Source organism: Colossoma macropomum, unplaced genomic scaffold, assembly GCF_904425465.1.
Source record: "Colossoma macropomum unplaced genomic scaffold, Colossoma_macropomum, whole genome shotgun sequence".
Lineage (NCBI taxonomy): Eukaryota > Metazoa > Chordata > Actinopteri > Characiformes > Serrasalmidae > Colossoma > Colossoma macropomum.
Genome location: NW_023494802.1, coordinates 9,056,285 through 9,080,697, shown reverse-complemented (window position 1 = coordinate 9,080,697; position 24,413 = coordinate 9,056,285). Strand labels below are relative to the sequence as shown.

Here is a 24,413-nt window from a genome sequence, read left to right as displayed (position 1 = left end):
TTGTGCAGACTTTTAGTTTGAAATTCATGCTTTATTAACTACATATTAAAATCAGATGAACTGTTTCATGTACCAGTCAATTTTGTATGAAAAAATGAAGAAAAAACCCTGATTGGTTTAAAGTGGTGATGTTTTGTGTAGTTGTGGCTTGGATGAGCTTCTAACACAACTCATTAGAATTGATTGATTTCATGTCATTTTCATACTTTCATTCACAATCAATTTTGATTTTGATTTAATAATAAGTTATATATGAAAAACTCACTCCTTACCCTTATAATTCATCAATATAAAATATTTTTCAGATTTGTGCTCAAGCAAGCTCAGAAAGTAGGACCAAAAGAAATTTAAAGGGCCCATATTCTACATTTTCAAACTCATGACATTTTTGCAGTGTTATGTATAAAAATGAATTTAAATCAGACTGTTTTTGCAGTATAATTTCATCAGCGTTACCTACTACATGAAACTCTTTTATTTAAAAAAAAAAAAGCAGTAAAAATAATTATGTTTCCCAGATATGGGGGTTTAACATTTCTGATACGGACATTAGCGGGTTAGTGAACACAATATAATCTGAAATATAATGACATACAGGCATGAGCTTTGTATCTGATATTGGTCAGTGATTACAGAAGCACTGAGCATCATTACAAGAACAAATCCAGGTGCCAAAATCATATATTGGGGATTGTTGATATTCCACTGGCACTAAAACAGCTGCTGAGCAGCTCTGCAAGTTGAGAATGGATGATTCTTCACAGCAGGACCAGTGCAAAGGTGAAGGTGACTTCAAGAACCATAAATTACCCACTAAACAATGTAAAATATTTCACTGGCTAACTTTATGTTAGTATCTCCCTTGCAGTACAGCATGCCTCACATTCTTATATAGCGGGATAAATATAGCCCCATTCCCAGGCTACAGAATTTGTTAACAAAACATTTTATTTTGGCTGCAGGAAATAGCCACAACATGTGTTTCCTGTATACAGTTTCAGCTTTTGCATTTTTACAGTATGAAATCTCATAAATTAAGCCGCATAAATTAAAACCAAATGATTCCACAGATTTTTCGAATTTTCTGCAAAAATCAGTCATTAAGATGTAAACAGTCTCAGAGTGGTTTCATATGTAATGCTACCCTCTGGAGAAACAGACTCAGAATTGTTCATAGTGGTGGTGATAGGAACCAGATGTCTGAAGAGTTTAATGCCTCAAAAAGACAGATTTTATTAATGAAATGGTTATAAATTCACTGCCTGATGCCTGAGACAATGTTTTACAATAGTTTGAGAAGATTTTGGCACAAAACATATTTTAATACATTCACAGTGTGGGGGTACATGCACAGTGTGGTAAGGCAAACAAGAAAACTTTTTTCAGATTTACTAATATTTACTCATAAGGCTCCTGTTGTGTCACTGGTCATTTTAGATAGTAAATAAATTATTTGTGTTAATTATCTATATTTGTGTTGTAGATGTTGCGACCCCTGGTTCCTATCACCACTGTTAAGAAATCTGAGTCAGTAAGTTTCTCTATCAATGCACTATTTCACATCAAACCACTTTTAATGACTGTTTACTTTGTGTTTCTCAAAAGCTGAACTGTGCAGAAATATTGAAAAATCGGTTGAATTCCCCTTTTAATGCTTTAACCTACCGGAGTCATCATTTTTATTTACTGCTCTCTGGCTATATTAAAGATGGCCCGTGTATTCCTTTGCTACATGAGTGAGCTGACATCTTTGAAATAAACCACTGTGCAGCCAGTGATAACAGCAATGTTCACAACAACAACAATAAAAGCTGGCCAAGAGCCAAGATTTGGACAGCAACATGTCGGAAGTATTCAAACACAAGTAAGAATGGATACGGATGAGGATCAGTGAAGATGGGTCTAAATCATTGTTACACATCTAATCATTTGCCCCGACACAGCATTAAAGTGTTACAGTCCACTACCGCAGACCGCGGCACGACCTGATAAACAATCCACAATCAGCATGCCGGCTCACGCTAAACGGATTAGAAAATATCAGGCCCGCTGCTTTTATTCCTGCACTGCGTGTCCCTCCTTCCCTCCCTCCTTCCCTCCCTCCTTCCCTCGGTGTGAGAGATCAGCCTGCGCCCACAATAACAGCCGTGACGTCACCAAGCACGTAGCTCCCTTTGGATACAGAGAGCTCAGAGAGAGAGAGAGAGAGAGAGAGAGATTGGAGCAGAGCTGAAAGAGAGAGAGAGAGAGAGAGAGAGAGAGAGAGAGAGAGATTGGAGCAGAGCTGAAAGAGAGAGAGAGAGAGAGAGCAGAGCAGAGCAGAGCAGAGCTGAGCGAGTGAGCAAATGAGAGAGTGAGTGAGTGAGTGAGAGAGAGAGAGAGACTGAAGCGGAGAGCAGAACGGCGGTGGCGGCGGCAGCCATCTTAGAACTACCGCTGTAACCGAGCTCCGCATCTTCTGGATATTTTCATCACCGAGTGAATAACAACGTCGAGCGGGGAAGAAAAGGGGAGCGATATCAGCGGTTCAGCCCTCTGGCCTTTCAGAAGAAGACGGGATGCGGGTCCGCGGGTGTAACTCTGTCTGCTCCGCAGTCGGACTGCTGCTCGCTGTGCTGTGCGCGGCGGAGGCAGCTAAAGGTAAGAGCTGCTGAGCTTTACGGCTGAGATTTATCTCCGTTAACGCCACCGGGCCCGGACATCCCTCACACCGCGTCCCCGCCGGGGGAAAGGCCTTAAACTGTGGCGTGTTGACGAAAGGGCGTCTGAAGGAGGTGTAGCGCTCCTTCAGTGATGCCCAAACAGTGTTATGACCACAGTTTCACAATCCACTGTATGGATGTTGCTGTTTTGAGTGTTGTTGAAATACAGCAGTCTGCGTGGTGCAGAATGCTCAGGTGAAAATGGCCCTTAGCCCTTTTTATTTTCTGTCCAGGCACCTGTTTTGCTTCTGCATTCGCCTTTTTCCCTTTGATTGGTCATCCACCCTGGTTAAAGTGTCCATCCTGAGCAGTTGAGACTACACCCTACAGCCTACAGCCGGGCTCTAACCTTTAGCAGGGGAAAAAACAGGGAGATTCAGTCCTTCTTTTCCATTTTGTTGAGTTTTTCTCTGCCATTTGTTGCTGTATTCTCAAAAACCCTGCCCTGTTGTAGTCTGTACGTGTCCTCTCTGCTTTACTTATTGTTTTGCTGGTAGAGAAAGAGAGAGAGGTGGGGTCGTCATGATTGAGGAGGTGAAAAAATGAAGAATGTGTAGCAGCTTGTGAAGGGAAAGATCATATACGCATTGCAGATCCAGTGGAGAACAGTCTTATGAGAGGCATTTTAAAAATGCATGGGTATCATGATGCCAGGCAGGGAGGCAGGATGTGTCTTGGAAGGGCATCGCTGCAGGTGCACAGAAATGGAGGAGGAGGAGGGGGGCAGGGAAAAGGAGAGAAGGGTAGGCTGACCACTGACTGACCACTGCCTTTGAGGACATCTCCACTGGTCCTCTGCGTCAAGACATCTTGTCCTGGAACGTTCCACATCTTTCTGGCTGCGTGAAGCGAAATAACAGTGCGCAGGAGAAGGTGCTTATGAAACATTGCCACCTAGGCTCATGCAGCCATTTCTGTGTGTTTTGCCCCTTGGATATATGATCATAGAGGCCGTACACGTCACGTTAAGGTTATACATAGTCTCAACACATCGCATTTCATTTTAAGCCAGGCGAAGGAAAGAACCCAAGCACCAAGACAGCTTGAATGGGGCTGCTTTTACAGGACTCAGCATATAATGGGCTGATGGGTGGCAATAATTGCCAAAGCATAATGTAGTTGCCATGTGAGGCAGCTGGGAATGCATGACCAGAGGCCACCAGTCAACATATTGGATAATTAACGAATTGTTGCGCTGTCCTGCCACGGCACAGTGCTCAATTCACTGCTCCCCAATCAGCTTATAGATCTGGATGTGCTGTTTCTTGTACATATTTTCCATTAGGAGTTTAATGGTTAAATGCATCATTTGGCTTGATATGATATGGGAGTGCCTGAAAATGTGTCTTATGTTAATGTGTTAATGATTCAACACTGTAAAACTACATTATTTAAGACCTTAAAATGGTACAGGAAAGCCTGATCCATTCAGACTGGTTTTGTAGCAGCTGAAAAACTGTGATTTGTAGTGGCGTAATCAAAGATGCTAGCCATGCTAGAGGTCATGCTAGCCTTTAGCTGACACCTTAGTTTTGAGCTAACACCCTAGCCACATTACAAACACTACATACATGACAGTATGTTCTCATACAGTACTATATGTTGTATTATTACATCCATAAAGAGGAAAGGTACAGTAAACCAGAATCACCTTTTGTCCAAGTATACTTGAATGTATTTGGAACTTGTCTAAGTAAAATTGGTGCATACAAAAATTTACCTTACGGAATACAATTAGTAAAGAAATGATATGATTAGGCAGGAATGCACCGGTAGGGGAATTGTAGACAGAAACCAATATCCAATGCTATTTATATACCTTTTGATGTTGGTGACATATTTGTAAAATGTATAACAATACATTATAACACATTTACAAAGCATAGAAACCTACATCAATATACCTTGACAATATATATTTATATTTATATATATCAAATATATCAATTAGTCCAGTACAAACATCTATCTGATACTGATATTTTTCTTTTTTAGGCAAATATTTGCCAGTATTGTTATGATTCCGATGTCGTGCATCCTTACAGATTTATTTTGCTGGAAAGGATGTGATTAGGACCAAAAAACATACACTGTACCCCCCCTCCGACCCCCCAACTCAACCCAAATGTAGTTGGTTAGCCAAAACACGTTTTATTATCTGAAGTTTACTTACTTAGTTTAGCACCCAAAAAGATTTTGGGTGAAATAGACTTCTATTACCTTTTACCTTCATTGACAAACATGAGCTATGTTTAGCTTCTGCAAAACATAAGAAGCAATCTTAGGATAGCGAACATGTTTAGCAGATCGACTACGTTTGGCATAAAGGGGAAAATGCGCAAATTGGACATCTTTCCGAACAGTTCCTTCAAGGCAGGCGTGAAGAACAGCCACATGTGGATCGAACGGCACCATTTCGTATGAACCATAATAATAATCATCGCTCCTTTTTCAGTTTGCCACACGTTTTTGCCGTCTGTGAAGAGACGTTGAAAACGTTCTTGATTTATTGCCATCTGTGGAACTGTGTAAAAGGAGGAGTTTACTACCCTTGATGGTTTTGTCAGAGACTGTGTGTTTGAATAAGGCTGTTTGCTGCACCACACCTGCTCACTTTCCAACTGTTATCAGTACGTGAAAGCTACAGTGTAGACTAGGGCTGCCATCCAGCTCACCCATATGTTTTATGGGTGTTTTACTTCACAGGCATATCTTGTTATGGTTCATTGTGTTATAATAATAATAAAAACAAATCTTGAGCAGCCACTGAAGGCCACCCATTTTGTGTGTTATTCATTCCCCTCTCTGCCTTTATGAAAGAAGCTGACACTCTTTATGATGGTATAGTTTTTCATACTTCTCTCAGAACAGCATGGTTACTCTCTCTTTGGGTGAGTGTGGGATGAGATCTAGGCTGCTGAAGAATGACAGAATGTAAAGATCTGGACCAAAAGCTTTTTCACGCAATCATTGTGTCATTAGGATTTTACCTTAGAATTTCAGATGTGTTTTAGGAAACTGCATTGCTTCAAGGAGTGGTGGGTGTGCACCTGTACATATGATTGAGTCACATGAATGTGTGACTAATCCTTGTGATAACATGATGTGGGTTTTGATTGGATGGTGATTTGTGGGAATTCACACTGGTTTCAGCTGGAGTGAGCAATGTGGCAAAAATGGGACACACAATGATGACAAAGTGATACCTGTATTAGCAAATATTTGCTAAAAAATCTACATAGGACAGATGTTTAGTTTTAACCGATATCTCAAACCGATATTTGATGGTGTATTTATTCTACAGAAGTTAAATGTCTGCATTTTGTTCCTGTTACTGCATTTGTGACCCAACAGAGATAAATATTAATTCTTTGTAATGCTGATTTAGGTAGGTATAGTCACAGCTGTTACATTTTAAAAACGTTTATGTATTAGCATTGGCATATATGTACATAAAAAATATCAGCTTTGGCTCGCAGTTCCCATATCAGTGCATCCCTAATGGCGCTATTTGGAGATGTTTTCACAATACAGTCAGATCATTATGACTTTTGTTTTTAGTGAGGATCAAGTGGAAAAATTTAATCTGAAAATTAAAAAGACAAGTAAGAAAATTATTTCAGCCAATGCAGATATCGGCAGATGTGTACATTTTTATGTACATGTCTTTAGATACATAAATGTTTATAAAATTGGGACTATATCTGCCTGGATTAATATTATTTAACTTATATTACCTTTATTGTATCATTTATTATTAAATGCAGCAAAATTAGTAAAATGCAGATATTGAAGCACAGTAACCCAGTGTTGCCTAAATATTCAGTACACTAATTTGGCCTGAGATATTGGTCAAAACCAAACACCTGTCCATTGCTAATTCCAAAATGATAATGCATCCCTAAAGATGTCATAATGGACATTCAAGTAACTGCTTTTTGCAATGTACTATTACTCAAAATCTCTAATTTCTGTGAATCATGAAGAAAGGTGGTCAGTGTTCTGGAAAAATGCCTGATGCTGCCCAATGTGAACTGAAGAATCCCCTCTTGAAAGCATTTGGTTAAGAGATTTAACTTTTTCTGCAGTGTAGTCACTGGGAAGTGGCAGATGGTAGTTACATAGAAAGCTTGTGTGGAGCCCCCTGACCCCAATGTGGTTCACTGTGTTTTCTTCTAAAAGAACCATTAACACGAAAGTAGACCTAAAAATACTGTAGTTTAATTAGCTCGGTTTGTCTCACTCATAGCTGCTGTGGGCATCTTTCCTTAGCTGCTCACGTGGCCCTTAAGCAGCACAGAACATTTCAAATTAGAGTGGATTTAGGATAAACAGCTGCTTGCTTGTAGCTCTTGCCCCCAGCCGGACGCATTGCTTGTATCAGCAGAGCTGGCTCAGCAGGAAGCCTCGGTCGATGAGTCTTCACTTCCAGACAGCCTGATGGGCAAACTCAAACATGAGATCAACAGGTTAGCTAGCAGGCTAGCAAGTATTTCTGATTTGGTTACCTTTAACAGCACCTTTCTATTTCAGCTGCATCAGCCGTGGTTTAATGTAGGCTCATTAAGCCTCACTGAACAATGCCAGGAGAATGAACCCTGCCCTGGACTGAAATAGCAAACCATCCTTACCCTCAAGGGGAAAATATTGGACTCATTGTTCTTCTCACTGAGCCGAGGAGAGAACATTGGCTTGTTTTCAGTTTAACCTCATAGAAATCAGTTTGCAGCTTTAAAGAATGGGAGCTAAATGCGGTGCCTGTGCTGGCATGAATATAGAACTTGGGCTTCTGGAATTTAGCTCAAATCAGTTTAATGAAAGTGATGTTTGGAGGATCATAGAAATGTTTCATGAGTAAAGAACATTGTGTTCTGGTGCCAGTTAAAATGACTTTTGAAGTGACATATATTGATTTTATTTGCTTACTGGATCTTATACAGTTGTATGCAAATGTTTCAGCGCCCCTGGTCAAATCACATGTTTGTTTCTTAAGTGAAAAAAGTACAAATCTACTGTTTATTTGATAAATGTAACATACTGGAAAAAATAAACATAAAATGTGGCATGTGCAAAAGTTATGTGTTTTATGTTTTATATTTTCCAGTGTGTAAAGCTCAGCAAATGAATAGAAAATATGCACTAAAATTTGCAAACAAATGTCTATTTAAGTTTTTTCTTTGTAGAGGAAATTTATTTTCACTTGAAAATCAATAAAACATGTAATATGACTGGGGTGTTCAATGTTTCGCACACAACTATATCAGGCGCCTTCACTTACAGTGTTTATCAGGCTTTATAACCTTTGGTCAGTGCTAGTTTCATTTTTTATCTCCTCCTCCTCTTTAAATATTTAACCTCTGAATATTGTCCCTCCATGTTGCAAATGAAGTGTGTCATTTGCTGCCCGTTTTTTTTTTTCTGAATTTGGTCCCTGGAACAAAGGGTTTCTTGGCCTGCAGTTCACAGCCGTGTGCTGGAATGAGCACGTCACAATGTGTCCACTGTTGCTGGCATATTAACTCAGGCTTTCTGCATGCATTCTGAACCAGATTGTGAATTCCACAGATGGAGAAAGCAATGTGGGCACCATAGCACACATCAGCTGTCTTCCTTTTCTTTTCTTTGCTGGACTAGCTGTGTGAATATATGTCCTTGAGGTAATCGACCTTAGTCAGGGTGGAGCCCAGTTCTAATTTCATTGGGTCCACTGGGTGCTGAATTGAGTCAGTGATCTGTCACAAATAGGTCATTCAGTGCTGAATATTAAGTCTGCCCATTTGACTCACATGGTCAACTGATTGTACAGCGTATTTGGTCTTTTAAAGACAAAGATGTGACTTTGTGTGACTTTACTTGTTTTATAGGCACATTAGTTGTTTCTCTGTTCTTGTTATTCATTGCTTTGGATGTGAATAAAGTGAGGTTTCAAAGTCATAAAGAACCTTTATTGCAGGGGAACCACTTGTAAGCAGTGAATGTATCTTGAGTTAATTTAAATTAGGGCTATGTTAATTGGGCTGGTTATCATTCAGTACTTTTAAATACCATTGCTGATACTTTGATTTTAAATATTGAACTTCTTTTTTTCAATATCTTCTTTCAAATTGCAAACTGTGTCAGTGTGAACTGTTGAAAGTGAGTATATGTATATGATTGCTGATGATATTAAAAACATACATATATACATATGCATATGGAATGTAATTCAGGCAGCCAGTCAGCAGTCTAGATTTTGGAGCAAGCTTGATTACTGGCTCACTGATTCTAATAAGAATAAATACATAGGTGATTTAAATTTGATATCTTATGTTATGGAATTTTTCAATGCCTGATAGCATTTAAGTAATTCAGTCTGCACCACAGATGTACTGGATCATGATACTCAGCCCTCTGAATGATGTATAGTTTGTTAAAACTGCACAGTGTAGATTCTGGAGACTTCTCGGGTGGAAATGTGTAATTGCATGCAATGCGGAGAACACCACTTTGTAACGTTGGTTGTGCTTTGGACCCGTTCCCAGAGTGGATTAATCTGATAATTGGGAGCGCGTTGGAAAAAAAAATCAAAGAGAACTCAGTCTGAACTTGTTAAAAGGACGTAAGTGAATTGTGTTCTATTGTCATGATATAATGTTGATTTTGCTTTTGAGACTTTTAAAAATCAAGTTGAAGCATTGTGTGTGATGTTAACACGTATAGAGGCTTAATACATGTGATGGGGTCTGAAAAACTCCTGCAAAATCTGACCCCATCCTTCTTTTTTTCTTTTTTTTTTACCAGACACAATAATGCTATTCTTTCAACTTTAGCAAAAAAACCTTAACATAGTGCAGTTTTAATATTTTCTATTGTTATGTTGACCTCAGAAAGCTTTAATATTAAAATGAGCTTCTAACCAAACCCAACATTTGTTTGTGGGCTATGATCATCCTCGTCAACTCTGTGTATCCCATATGAGTTTCTGTAGATGTTGAGACGGATCAAGGTAGTCACGTGATCCAATAGCTGCAAATTATTTTGTAGCCTTTTGTAGCATAATGTAGCCGAAATGCGGTTATGTTGTCCGTATCATTGCCCATTCAGTGTTGGCTTTCCTAGAAAGTTACGCTTTATAAACTCACCGTCTTCTTATTCACCGAGGGGAAATGAGGAATGCGGAGGATTCTCATCTCAATTAATTGTGAAATCTTAATCATCTTTTTCTTGGGGAGTGATGTATCCGCTGAATGTCCTTTCGTATAAAATCAGTGTGCTTATTAGAGCCTGTCTGACCCGTGTGTGTCCACTCAGATGTCCCTTTGTCTGTGACGAAATGCGGCCCTTTACAAGTTTGTGCCAGGCTGCGTCAGAGCTGCCGACTCCATGGGAAAAGGTAACCAGAGAGGCCATTACCTGCAGGTAAAAGCTGTGTGTGCGTCTCAGCCACAGGTGGGCTGAAAGCCAGCTCTGTTGCTGTGGGGCCAGACTTCACTCTCACTGGCCCTTTGTGTGGCGCTCACAGAGGCCCGGATTGAGCCCCATTCACACCCGCCCTGCCCCCACCCTCCATGAAAACGACTTTGCCTTGTCGTCTGTGTTGTGATTGCTGTGGTGGACAAACAGACGTTTCCTTGAGTACATAGGGACCCCCTGTCCGGCTGGCTGTGGCCAACAGCCCCTTCACTGTGAAGGGGAGATTTTTGGGTAAGGGGCACCAGGTTTACTTACAGGGAATTAGACTTCTGAACAGTCGCTGCTCTGTGTTTGTGAATCAACACCATTTCTTCTTTCAGATGCAAACACTTAGGTGTGCATGTCCACTTAGACACTTGACGGTTAGAATCTTGGCTTATGTCATGTTAGCCTACTGGTATGTTTTGTTTGCTTATCAGTGGAAATGGACTAATTAGCTATTCATTCTTCTGTCTCAAAACTGCTGGGACTATTATGAAGTAGGACGTAAAGTGGATTACATTAATAATGGAGTAATCTTTTGATTGTGTTGACAAATGAGCGATTTACTCATAAGAAGAGAAACAAAACCAAAATGGGCTTAATTAAACAATAACAAACCTTGCCAAAACATCAACAGCTCATCAACGATTCCTTCGAGATTGAAGATTCCTTGATTGTAAAAAGATAAGTAAGAAATTCTTTAAAACAACTTCATTCAAAAATGTGTAAAAACACTGTAGAAAATAATTCATATAAAAGACTGTGTCTATAAGGCTCTGTGTCTTTCTATAAGAGTGACCAGCAGCCAAACAGAAAATGCATTATCATAAATATGCTAACATAATTAAATTAGTAATAAACTGATCTAACGATCATTTCGACAATGAATCCAGTAATCATGCATTTGTGAGATCCTCCTGGTGTGGGTTTCCTCTTTATTAGTGAAGCACACAAAGCCATTTGGAGTGCTAATGGCTCCCCTTGTGGAGAATCTTCAAACTGCTAATCACTGCTTTATAAAGACCTGTGAATACCCTGTCTGTCCTTTAAATTCCAAAATTGCTAAGCTGATTCATTGAGGTTGTAAATTTTTTCAGTGGGGTAATCATGACAATGGGCTTCATTCACCAACCATTTTAAGAAAAAAATTCTTCTTAAAACCCACAAAGATTCTGACACGTACCAGTGTTTTCTTTGTTAGGATTTGTTTTTAAGTAAGAATAGAATCTACACTCAAGAACACAAAAGTGTGAGGTTTAAAAACGTATCATGAATCTAACGTAGACTTTTTCTTAGGAGCTTTCTCAGGAACAAATTTAAGAAAAAGCTTAGGAAGGTAGTAAATGAATCCCATTGTTCTTAAGAAATACTGTTAAATTGAACAGTTGAGGCAGCCCTATTATGCAGACTTGGTGACTCTGAATTAAAGCCCTTTTATATAGACTTTGATATAGAATTACAATGAAAACTGAAAACATTTTTGCACAATGTATCACAACTCATCTGATAGTGATGTAACCTAGCATGACTGAAGTGGAAAGATCAGGTGGTTTTCTGATTCTTTCTGTTTGAGAGGGTCTGTTTTATCAGCTGTTGTCTGTTTCTGTAGTGAAAGCTAGTGGTATAGTGAGGTCACTCGTTTTTTTATGGACTTTATAGGATGCAGCGAAAGGGCTGCTGAAGGTGTGGTGTCATTGAGCTGCCCTGAGTTCTTTGTGTGCAAGTTAGCTCATTGTGATGCTGGATTAGTTTGCCCTATTGTCCTTCACTTATTCTCACGGGAAGGATTTCAAGCCAGTGAAGACGTCAAGTCACAGTAACAAATTTTAAATGAAACCTTGAATACAGGGCTTCTTTGTTAAGCCCTTTTGAAGTCTAGGTACCGAGGCATCCAGGTGCAAGTATAGGTAGTTTGCCAAGTATGCCAAGGAGTGATCACCAGGGTCTTTTTTTGCCCTGGAGTCGTGATTGCTTTGTGAGATCTCACCTCTCTGTTTCACTGGAGGTGTAAACGGGGAGGCGTTGATGGTGTTAATTGGCAGCGGCTGTTGTAAGTCACACTACGGGTGTGATAATTGTCACGTCACTGGCTCTGTTCCTTGCTGACCGGAAATAACAATCCTTAACAAAGCCTTTTAAAGCTGGACACAGGGTTGTCAAGATTTGAATGCTTAAGATACATTCAAGCTAAGGCTCTTTGGGAGAAGTTGTCATCAACGGGTCTTCACATGGGGATTGTGGTTAAAAATAAAGTAGAATTGGTGTCTGCTGATTGGATGTTTTTGTCACTTCTGAGTGTTCTGCCTATATAGACTCAGAAGGGAATAAAACATCAAAACGGCTGATGCCGATTCTGTTATTTTTAACCACAACCCCCATGTGAATTGGTCTTCAGCACATTCGAAGAATTATTGAGTGAGATAAAAAGCACAAAATAGCATGTCTTTTTGTTTTGGGTGGGACAGTATGGCAAAAACATAATGCCAAGATACTAGAAAACAGGGTTTGTGATCTTGTGGGCAAAGTAATTAGACTAATTTGTGGTTAGAGCTGGTGAATTCTGACAAAATATGATTAGGAATTTGGGGTTAATGGTGGATTTTTGTGGACATTTTGTGAAAATTTAAGTGGTATGGTGGTTAAAAAAGAACAAATGCCAAAAAGTAATTCAAGGCTAATGTTTTTTTTTGTGGCCTAATGTGAAATGCCACTGACAGTGTGAACCTCGGCTTAAAGATGTTTTCACGTTGCACAAAATGTGTAACAATACTTCGTTTTTTTTGAGACTTGAGAAGTTTGAACAGACAGTGCACCATTAGTGCCACATTTGGAAAAAAAATCTGTTAAAAGTGCAATGATTGTTTTATTATATATGTATTATTGTTTTATAGTGATATTCAACTTTTTACTTACCATCCATCAGTTTATCCAACAAAAATGGCCTTGTTGGCACCATCGGTATTTTAACCCACAGTCTCCTGCAGTCTGTTTTGGAAGAAACATAAAGTTGATCAGTCAACTGACAGTGTGCACAGTATGCTCAGGAAGGCTTATCATGACAAATTATCGGTAACACTTTATTTGAATAGTCCACTTTAGATGCTTTGTAGATACTTAATTTATTGTAAATTACATTCCACTAAATATCTACTAAATTGACCATAATTTTCTATAATTTTAAACCTGGCTCTAATCCTAATCTAAGGTTAATCCTAACCTTAACCTCAGCCCAAAACCTAAACTCAACCCTCACCCTGGTCCTAGCCCTAACCCTGGTCCAAATCCTAACTCTAACCCCACCACTGTTTAGAATCAACAGAGTTTCAACAGATAGTTTCCTAACAATTTGAACATCTGTAGATAATCTATAGGGGACTACAGTGAACTTTCTGAATAAGGTGAGACCAAATTATTATAGTAAGTTATTGTCAAATCGCCCACCCCCGTTGTTTATTATTATCCTTGTGCTTCGTCCAGGCCGACTGCACACATGAGCAGTGGTTCAGTTCTCCGTTCTTGTGACACTAGGACTAATGGAATGGTTGGACCAGCCTGGCTGATCTTGTAACCTCCTGCTTCTTACTTCATCAGTCAAAGTCATACATTAGTGTTGCATTCAGCCCTTCTCAGATTGCATACCGTCACAAAAACTTCCTTTGTTTTTGTCGTTTTTTACTTTATTTGCTTGATTTGAAAACTCCAGCTATCCTTTACATTGTGTTAAAACTGCATAATAAACAGACCAACAGAAATGATGTCAAATTACTTGGAAAAAATCTTGTTACAATAACTTCCTTCTCCTGTAAAGGTGGCATTTTTGAGACGAGATTATTCTTCAGACAGCGACAAAATGCTATAATTTAGTGCTCAAATTGAAAGGGCGTCCCCAAGTAAGTACTGGCTGCCATCAAGTTTTGATAAAGGATCATGTGAAATTGTTCTACGCTTGGTTGCAGCAGTTAAGATGTCTCTGGGGTTACTGCGCCCACACCACATTAATTACGTCCGTTTCTTAGTGTGCATGACTGCAGATAGCTCTGCTTGAGCTAATTCAGCCCTAATTACAGGATAATGACTGCTTAGCAGTAAAACTGTATTATCCCCAAAATACTCATTTATTTTCCTTCCTAAATATTTTGACTTTTAACATAAGCACAGTGGCAAATACTGCTGTTCCAAAGTTTGAAAGCAGTGCTTTCCATAATATAAAACCAAGTGTGTTTCAGATACATGTATAAAATGATTGTAATGTGCTTTTACTCCAGAGGTGCACAGGTCTCAAACAGTTAATGGGAAACTGGAATTAGTGAGAAACAATTAGGAAACTTTAGTGTTCAGAATGGTAAACAGACCTGATATTATACTAAGGGTATGATATAAATAATATCCAGAAATGGATATGGTGGTCAAATATAGAGGCAGATAAAATAGTAAACAGGTAATTGGATAAAAACATTTTTATATGAGCCTGATGTTTCAAGTTTTCTCGACAGGCATTTTCTTTCCCATTATTTTAATAAGCCCACCCTGTTTCTCCACTCTGAATTAAGCTGCTTTGTTAGTGGCAGGTATTTAGTACTTAGTCCAGTGTAGTTGACATGTTGCTGTTTAAGGCATGTCTGTACACTTTGATTAGTGGTTGTGAGGTGTTTACACATCACTGTAAGATTCTGGACTTAAGCTTTGGGCTCTTCTCATAGCATGTGTGATACACTGCTGCAGTCAGTTAAAATCTTGCTAGTCCACGACCTTGATCGTGAATGAAGCAGGAGCATCCTATTATAGGATTAGGTGTCATTGGGTTTACAAGTTGGGGAACAGGATTGCATGCCATGCATAGTGCCCTCTTCCATGAGCTGAACACCCTCAACAATAGCAATATGTTTGACACTGCCTGCTGTAAGCCTGGAATTAATGCTTCTCATAAGGGCCGTCCTGATTACTGGATTAATTCAGTACATTTAAATTTACCTTTGGTCAAGGGTGGGCAATATAACAGTATTTATTGTTGTTGTGATAAATTACATTACGTTATATGAGTGAGCTTTTCTGAGCATGTCATTGATACTGTCAGTGTTTCAAGAACACTGACCGCCTGAATGTTTAATTTCAGTGAGAGTGTAAATAGTCTTGTTAAAGGAGTTTAGTGCAGTTAACTATGTGAATCATTGAAAGTGATTGTTGATAGTATTTTTAAATGTGCCACTACTGGGATACTTTGACCTTACCAAACCTCACGATCCCTATCCGGTACTGATCGTTTTAGGTGAAAATGAGTGGACATCCTGTACAGAAGACACACTTCTGCACTGTTTCATTCATGATTACTTTTTATTTGCTGAACACATTGGGAAACAAAACCAAAATGTGGCAAGTTGTTATATTTTATATCTTATTTTTTCCAATATGTTAAACTCAAACAAGTAACAATAAATGCAAATGAATAGAAATTGTGTACTAAAATTAGCAGAAAGTGCCATTTTAAAGTAGTGCCGGTTTTAAGTACTGTGTAGAAGATGAGTTACCTTACTTTCAGTTAGGAAATCAACAAAACGTTTAACTAGTGGTGTTCAAACTTTTGCATATGACTATGTCTTGAAGTATCGTGATGATTGATTTTTGCTGTATTTCCCAGCCCTGCTTTCGATACCTTTGATACGTATGACAAGGCGTTTTAGTAGGAATGTAACAATACAGTGTATTGTATTATATTGCGTTGTGTTGAGTCATGACTAGCATGTTAGCTTGAGAATAGTGTGTTAGGCTGAGGATAACAGATTATCTTGAGGTTAGAATATTAGATTGTACTGCTATAATTGTAACTGTAATAAATGTAAAATAAAAACATGAACATATTAACAGAGCACATTTTGCCCTCTCCTTATTATTACTGTATTGAAAAATGTATCCACTCAAGACAAAAGTTTATTAAATCGAATCATAAGTTTTGTGAATCGTCCATTTTTACTGTGACCTGCCCTTTTTTACTTGACCATCATTAAGCAGTTAAGTGATTAATCATGATTAAGTAATTAGTGAATTTATATAATTGATTATTAATATTGTGCATATCAACATCCCTATGTCTCATTGCTTCTATTATGCAGCAGTATGTGCTGATAATACTCAGGGCAGACAGTGATGGGACCATTCTCTGTCCACTAGCATCAGTATGCAGCCTGGAATGCTGAGGTTGGCAGTTAGCGGTTGGCTGAAGTGCAGGCTTGTTCCGGATACCTTCACTTCCCTGTGGCAGACAGGGCTTATTTACCCCTGCTATCAACTAGCACACGCACACACGCTCGCTCCCCTGCCATGGTTGCCTGGGAGCCCTCGGGCTCAGCCACTGTATTTGCTCTATTTCCACTGCACAGTCACAGATTGCCCCAAGCCATGCATGTCTCCGTTCTCGTCTCCATCATTAGCTGCTAATTTCAGTCTGCAGACTTCCATAAAGATTTGATGAGGAGTAAGTGGAGCGATTTTGTAGAGTTAACCTGTATTAAGGCAATCTGATGAAATTAAGCCCAACTAACCATTCCTGCTTATCAGAAGCAAAGCAGCCTGGCCGTGCTGTGAGATCTTGCTAGTTTTGGTAAGAAGGCTTTTTCACAGCTATTGTTATTGAAAGATGGCTCCAGGATCATTTCGGATATGTCTTATGATTCGTTATAGTAATATTATTTTTTGTGACATTTGATAATATAAATAATTGCTTTTTTTCTTTTGGTATATGTGACATGTTTAAAGTCAACTTGAGATTGACCTTGTTAGTTCATGTCTTTGGTCATATAAAGCATGATTCATCACATTTTTTTTGAAAGACAAAAATTTTGTTTCTTCGTAGTCTTTGATTGAAATGTAGTGATCTTTACCCCCACTTAAAACCTTACATTTGATTCTGTTACCCTGCACCATCAGGTGGGGAAAAGTAGCAGATATGATATGTAGATTAACCTCACTCTCATTTTCAATACTGCAAATCCCATTAAAGTCAGTGTGAATCAGAACGCAGTTTTCTTCCTTACTGTGAGGTTTTTCTGAGTGAAGTAGGATAGTCAGACGGTAAATTATCGAGTTGAACCATGATTTTATTTTTTTGGATTTGTTTGGATCGGCAGAAGCGAGTGTTCAAGTTTTAAGTATTGTATGTCAGAGAACTGTTTTATAGGTCATATAATCTGAAAGACAAATAAATATACATTGACAATACATTAACATTTTGTTTGGGAACATCTTGTTACACAGCATCGAGACTGGTGTTGACTGTGCTACACTGCACAGTGCTGTCTGCCTATGTAACACTGACCTATATCAGCATTCTATATGCTTTGGAGACCTAGCGGCCGTCCGACGCCTTTACTAGACTAATAAAAGCAAGATGGAATGTCTCCACATATCTGCGTTTGTGCTTCAGAGTATGAGACCGTTGTGGGTTTAAAACACATGAATGTTTACATCTTCACCTCGGCAGATGAGGATCAGTCAGCTGCTGAGTTTTAGCTTTACTGACTCAACAACCTTTATACCAGCTGAGAATGTGTAAGAAATCGTAAAACAACAACAAAAATAAAAGAATAACGAAAGGCTGCTTGTAATTTGTTCTTTAGCTTATGTAGTAGAGCACACATCTGGTTCTCTTAATGTTTCATTGGTTATACAGCCTCGCTGTCTCAGATTTTATTGTTACCAGACGTTCATCATGTTTGTATTCTGGACTAATGAGCAGAGAATAATGGCACTTGTTATTTTGCCGTGTCTTCTGTTGTGGTCTCTTTATCAGCCATCAGTGTTCTCCTTTGGGAAAGCCTGGTGAATGTGGTTTCCAGTCTGTGGGCCTTATGATTATGGTCCAGCATATGATGCTAAAATATTTCAGCATGTAGTGGTAGTGTGGGCAGCTGGCTGGCTGGGTGCCACACCACACTACTGGCACAGGCTAGAACTGCAGTGCCCTCAAAAACATTATAAACCACATCAGAGCTTTTTCATAATCTCATTTACCCACCGGACCCACAGCCCACCCCTCTGCTAGTATTTTTGTTATTTATCCACCGCTGTTCCCCAGAGCGACTTTAAGTAGCCAATTTGCTATGACCTCTGGGGCAGCTTTGGGTTAGGTGCCCTGGCAAAGGTCACAACGGCAGGATGTTGTCGGCTGGGACGGGACCCAAGGCCCATTTATGGTTCATAGAGCAGTTGTCCTACCACCAGTATGGTGCCACCACATCCGCTCGCTTAATAATTGGGCATTAGTGCTGAACTTAAGCCTAATTTGCCCTTAATGGTTCTGATTTGTTTCATGGTGAAGAATAACTGCTGTTTCCTGTACTGTAGATGCCACAGAGTGCAGTGTATGCATGTTAGAGCTAGGGATGCACAATATATCAGAGCCAGATATATTATGTGACACAGTCACATGATACCGCCAGCGCTAGGAGGGCGATGGGTAGCACAGGCTTCATCCGAGACTTGTGAAGCACCACTGCATCTTTTCGAACTACTGCTCACACAATGTCACTGGACAGCCGAACACGTTCGGAAAGCGCCAACTGCCAGATCTGTTGCGTCAGCTAACATCTCTTGGACTTTAGCAGAACTTTTTGAACTCGCAATCTCCTGATGATAGGGCCAACTCTTAGACAGTTGCGCCACTTGGAAGCCCGTTCACTGTGTTTCAAAGATGTAAATTAGAGCGGGGCCTTCAGTTTGAGCCTTAAATATAAAAACTATATAATATATAACTATATAACTATATAATATTAAAAAAATGGGGGACAAAAATTCAGAAAGGGGGGAAAAAACCCATCTATGCTGATTCTGATTTCTGCAACAGGCCTACTGTTAGGTTTTGTTCTTGTTAAAATTGGCCCCGCCAATTGTAAATCAACACATGATTACTTGACTCCTGTCACTTTGTTAATTATGTTAGTTGTTAATCAGACATGTTAGGCCTTCTGTTTAGCTCTAACCAATGGGAGAGCTTGCTTGGTTAAATTTACCAAGATAACATGCAGAAAAAAAAAGGTCCTGATTGGTTAAAGTTCTGTTGGCCATTTCAAGATTTTATCCCTTTTTTCCAACTAAAACTTCAAAGTGAAATAAGAATGGTAATACGTGTAGAGTATACCATAACTACAAAAAATCATAAAGATTATATTAAATACAAACGACCTACAAATTACAGATGTGTTGTTTATTTCACAGAAATTGTTAGGCCTTTTCTAAAGGCCATCAAGGCCCTGAGGGTTTTCCACTGAATGAATGCTGTGTTAATAGGATGAAGTTATTTCCTTATTTGTTACAAGGAGCCAGTAGCAAAACCATGAGAGCAAGCGAGTTCTAATGTAAATTGTAGATTTCACTGTGGTTGATGTATTTGACAAGTCTGGAGGAACATTCTCGAGCCAAAACTAATGAGCAGCAGTCCTGCTCGGGCGAGAAATAAGCCTAGTTCAGCCTCAAGTGTTTGTCCACAGACGTGCATCTCTTGCCTTGCAGCGCTGCACTTTCTTTGGCAGTGCACGTCAGTTGACGTCCATCACTGAATTAATTAGCTGCCAAATGTTAATTTTTAAAGTTCTTCTGTTCTTATCCTCAATTAGCCTTTTCACTGAAACATTATACTTCTTAGATTCTTGCCTTTTAAACTTTTTAACAAAGTATAGACACAATTAAAACTTGAAGGCATTCTATTATGGCCTAAAATTGATATTAGACCAATCTGACCAAACTGTTTTGGTGAAAACCAGCATCATGTCCTAGTCTAGCCTTTGGGCATGTGATCTAACTGTGTGCCAGCTCTTAAGGTTTTACGAACCTGGGAAAGGGGATTATCTGGGTAGTCTGGTCTGACAATCTGTCCAAAGGCAGCCAGCTGCAGCACCCCTCAGGTCATGTGAGCTTCAACGTTAAGACGATTTATGAGACAGATCACAACTGACTTACAGACAATAAAAGTGCTTGCCAGATCGCTATAGTGAGCATACTGTTTGAATCAGACTTTTACGTGAAAATAAGAGACAGATGCAATCGGTCATATGTGATCATGTCTGGTACTGACATATAACGCCTCTTAAATGCATATAAAAATGACTGCTTCACTGTTTATATAGTGTAAGAGATGAAGATATGAAATGTATTAAAACAATATTTAAAATCATTGTTGTTGCTGTAGATTTAAACTGGATTTGTGGTCTGTTTAGGGCACGTAGTACTCCATTAAACCACTGTTTGCCTGCTGAAATCAGATCGGGTATGTTCACTGCAAAAAGACATCATGCCAGGCGAAATAATCACAAATGTGCACAATGTATCTAATATCTCATAATAGAGTTTGTAAGTATATTATAATATTCATATCTAGGGGTGAGTAATATAGCCAAAAAAAAACCCACAGCAATGCTTGAAGACAGTATGTATACACAGTGTATACACAATATATACAAAGTATAATGATTATAGTTCAACATTTTCATCCAGTTAAACAAGAATAATTTTGCTCTCTTTGTAACAAAACATGCAGTTTATCTGTCTTCAGTACTGACGATCCACTATATGCTCAGAACAGTGCTGTGATGTAATTTACCGTAATGACAAAAATATTGTTATTGCCCACTCCTGTTCATATTATATTTATATTACATGCGCTACCATCAAGTTTGAAATCAGTTTTCAGTAATCTAAAACCAATTTTGTTGCAGATACATGTAGGCAATGAATCTTCTAAGATGCTAATATTGGATAGGTTCCAAACAAACTGTAAAAATTAAGGAGTTTTAAATGATGACCAAACTGTATGTGATTCCATAATAATTGAGAAAGCTGTATAACATTTGAAAATGAATGGACAATAAAATTAATATCCAAAATACCTCATATTTGAAAAAACTGTGATTAAATCTAGCTGATGAAATACATATTCATAGTAGTTTTGTGACAAGAAATTACTATAAATAGGTAATTGCATTAAAATGGTCTTTGAAATATATTATTCTACCCGGTCATAACTGCTTGTTCTTTCCAAAATACTGTCAATTGTGAATAAACCATTGGTTTTAAGTTTTGGTGTCTAGTTTATCTACACTGTTATTATTAAATCATGACCAGTGATTACAACCATCTGAATGGTATTATATAATATTATCTATTTTTGAACATTTCTTCTTATCAAGTCAAATGATCTTACTGCACTGGCAGATAAATTTGCTTCCTTCAAAGACTGCATCAAGCAAAGTGATATGTCAGTGCTTTAAGATCAGTTCACTTGATAAAATTGCTTAAAATGATTTGTATTGTCTGGAAATAGATTGTAAAACCTTAATATTCCTTAAACTGTCTCATGATGAGGAAGTATTTGATCCATTTGCTGCATTTTAGATGCTTTCACTCACCTTGATGTCATGTTTAGTGCATGCAGTTTGAACAAAGAGATAATATTTATTGTATTATTATTTCTGAAAAGACCTCATTTCCCTTCCTTAGTGTGACAGATGAGTGTGCAGCTCTCAGCCTGTTTGTTCAGCCTTGGTAACAGAGCTCAGAAAAGCAGGTACTGTGTAGATATTCCTTACTGGCCGTGTCAGTATGCAGGCCTTATTGGTGAATGACACTTTATTTCAAAAATGGAATCTTTCTCAGATCTTACCATTACTGGCAGATTGTGTTTATTCATGGAGCTGACACACTTCTTAATCTGTCAGGTGCTAAAATGAAGCTGTATGGCGTTAAAAAGATCATCATGTTGTCTCATGCTAATGTTTCAGAGGGGGAGAAGTGTCAGAGCATTGGTGTAGCGTGTTGAGAAGTGATCAGGTGATGTGATAATGGACTCTGTGCCTGTCCTGATGTGTGCAAATGAGAGTGAAAGTACAGGCTGTTGCCTACCCAGTGGTTTTCAAACCATATGTGCACCAAGCAGCGGGTAAGGCTAATGCCAGAGCTTGCACATTCTAGCACACTGCATTCATTGTTCAGGTTCAAAAATCAATATTGGTCAGAAAAATTACAATTAGATATTTTCCCCAGTTACTGCAGCCCTGCTTGTGGGATATGGATAGAATGTGGGATCTTAAATAGTGATGTTGAAGGAGTCAGACCTTTGCTGTGTTTGACCTGGGAGTTTTTGTCTCCGTCTCGGAAAAGTCAAAGCAAACTCGCCTCTCTACTGGGAATTCATACTTGGAAAGTTGAGATGGTGTTCTCATCTCTGAGTGCAGCGCATGGCGTAGGATCAACATGGCCGCTCATGTCGTCTGTAGTAATGAAAGTAGCACTTCTCTGATATTAAATGAGATTTGCTTTAGATCAGCCAGTATACAGACACAGCAATTAGATAAATCTATTAGATGTATTACTGGCTGTTTCTAGCTAGACGTTGTATCTGTAATGTCTTTGGTCCCCAAAGCCACGAGGGGTCTCTAATGATGTGTTTTTTTACATGTTAATTTAATATTGTTTCAGTCCACAAAATAAGTATTAATTCATGTTTTATTTTTGCATACAAAAAAAATTTAACAGTACTTGCTTTCAGAAAGGTTGAGCTAATTGCAACATTAATCTCTTTTGTTTAGTATTGACTTTGAATAGACTCTCGCTGATGAAGGCTCATGCCAAAACACCTTAGGAAACCTTTCAGTTCTAAGAAGAATGCCATGGATAGTCATGTCTTCTGCATGATTTTAAGTGATTTTAAACCCCATTACACAAAGCACCTTTACCTTAAGGGTTGAATAAACTTGTATATTAAAAAGGATCAGGGTGATGTGCGCCAAGGTAATACTGTCATAGTGCACTTAAATTGAAGGAGCAGGTTGGAGAAAATCCGCTTTACCCTCTTTTCCACTTCTGTCAAGTCTGTGCTACCTTAATGAATGAATGAATGTGGTTGGAGTGAGTTAAAAGTTTTGGTGGTGTATTTTTACAGACATGATTTGGGCAGTTTGGGTGACCATTGAGTTCTAGTGTTTGTTAGCAATAATAGCTTTGCCGTTCCAATTCTAAACTGAAGAATCTGTATTTGGACTCCAAACATGTCTGAGCCGACTACATCTGGAGTTAGAGGAAAATTTGATTTTCCGTCCAACTCCTTTCCTTTAAAATCATTCTCCTTTAGGAGAACCCTTTCCTAAAGATACCATGAAACAAAAACATTTCTTTGTTTCCATGGATGTGTGTAGAACCCATTAAGAATCCTTTCTAGAACCCTTGACGAATTCCTTTAATAGTGTGTGACAGGCCAGTTTCTATCCAGCCTTGTGATTCTTTAGCTCTGGCAGCGTTTCTTCTCTGATTGAGCTGTATTCAGTAAAGTGCTGGCCTGTTGTGTGGACAGCTCCCCCGGTTTCCCAGCAGCCTCCTGTTTCCTGCCGCTGTCCTGCTGTCAGTGCTGCCTGTGCACAATGAGCGCGCCACTGTGAGGGCTTTGCATTTCACTCAGGAGCTGCTGAGGCAGTCACATTTGGGCGTGGACGCCCATTAGCCGTAGAAGCGAGCAGTCTGCCCTTCTCGTCTCCCCTCGGCACTGTGTGTGTCCTGTTGTGGCAGCGGTTTCTATAACCTACAGGCCTGTCTGCACAGCTCTTAGCTCCAGCAGAGCACACAACACTAATGAGCTGGCTGGAGATGCTCCATACTGTCTCTCTGCATAAGTAGAGGAATGGTTACCACTGTACCTTGGCTGTTCGGGAGGGAGACAGACTGAGGAGTCATTAGTTTTCATAGCTGTGGCTGTTTTTCCACTTTTAAAATGGCACATCACTTCTGAGCTGTTGTTATTGTCCCAGATATTCCTCTAAGTACTGGATAAATGGGTTCCCTGAGATTTCAGTTCGAACTTTTTTGATTGTGGTCTGAAATGAGGTGGGGGGGGTGGTATTGTGCATATCATGTCTACTTCTGCTAATAACAGCAGGTAACATACATTTAGACTAATTATAGAGAGCCTGAAAACAACAACCACCACCAGGGTATAGTAACAAGTGGCGTATTGGCCTGTTTTGCCATTATTTAATTAATTTTACCAGTTGTTTGATTTTTCTTACTGTTCTTTCCTAAATAGTTTATTTTGCATGTGGTACTTTCATCTGTTTCATCTGGTGCATTTTAGTGATGCACCAATATGGGACTTGTTGGCTGATGCCGATATCCGTTATTATTTACGTTCGTATCTGCAGATGCTGATACACACACATTTATAAAATGTAAAAAGTGGAACTAGACTCACCTGTATTAGAATTACAGAAAAATAAACACTGCATGTAACTAGAGATACATGAT

At 39.0% G+C, this 24,413-nt stretch overlaps 1 protein-coding gene across 4 annotated transcripts in view; it reads left to right on the top strand.

Moving 5' to 3' along the window:
• Positions 1-2,304: 2,304 nt before the first annotated feature.
• The window catches only part of clstn1 (calsyntenin 1), a 57,117-nt gene continuing 35,008 nt past the window's right edge, over positions 2,305-24,413 (top strand). For all 4 annotated transcript variants that reach the window (XM_036590835.1, XM_036590833.1, XM_036590834.1 and 1 more), the window contains exon 1: positions 2,305-2,640. In XM_036590835.1, coding sequence (XP_036446728.1) covers positions 2,559-2,640 — 82 coding nt within the window. In that variant the 5' untranslated portion in view covers positions 2,305-2,558. The remainder of the gene's footprint in view (positions 2,641-24,413) is intronic.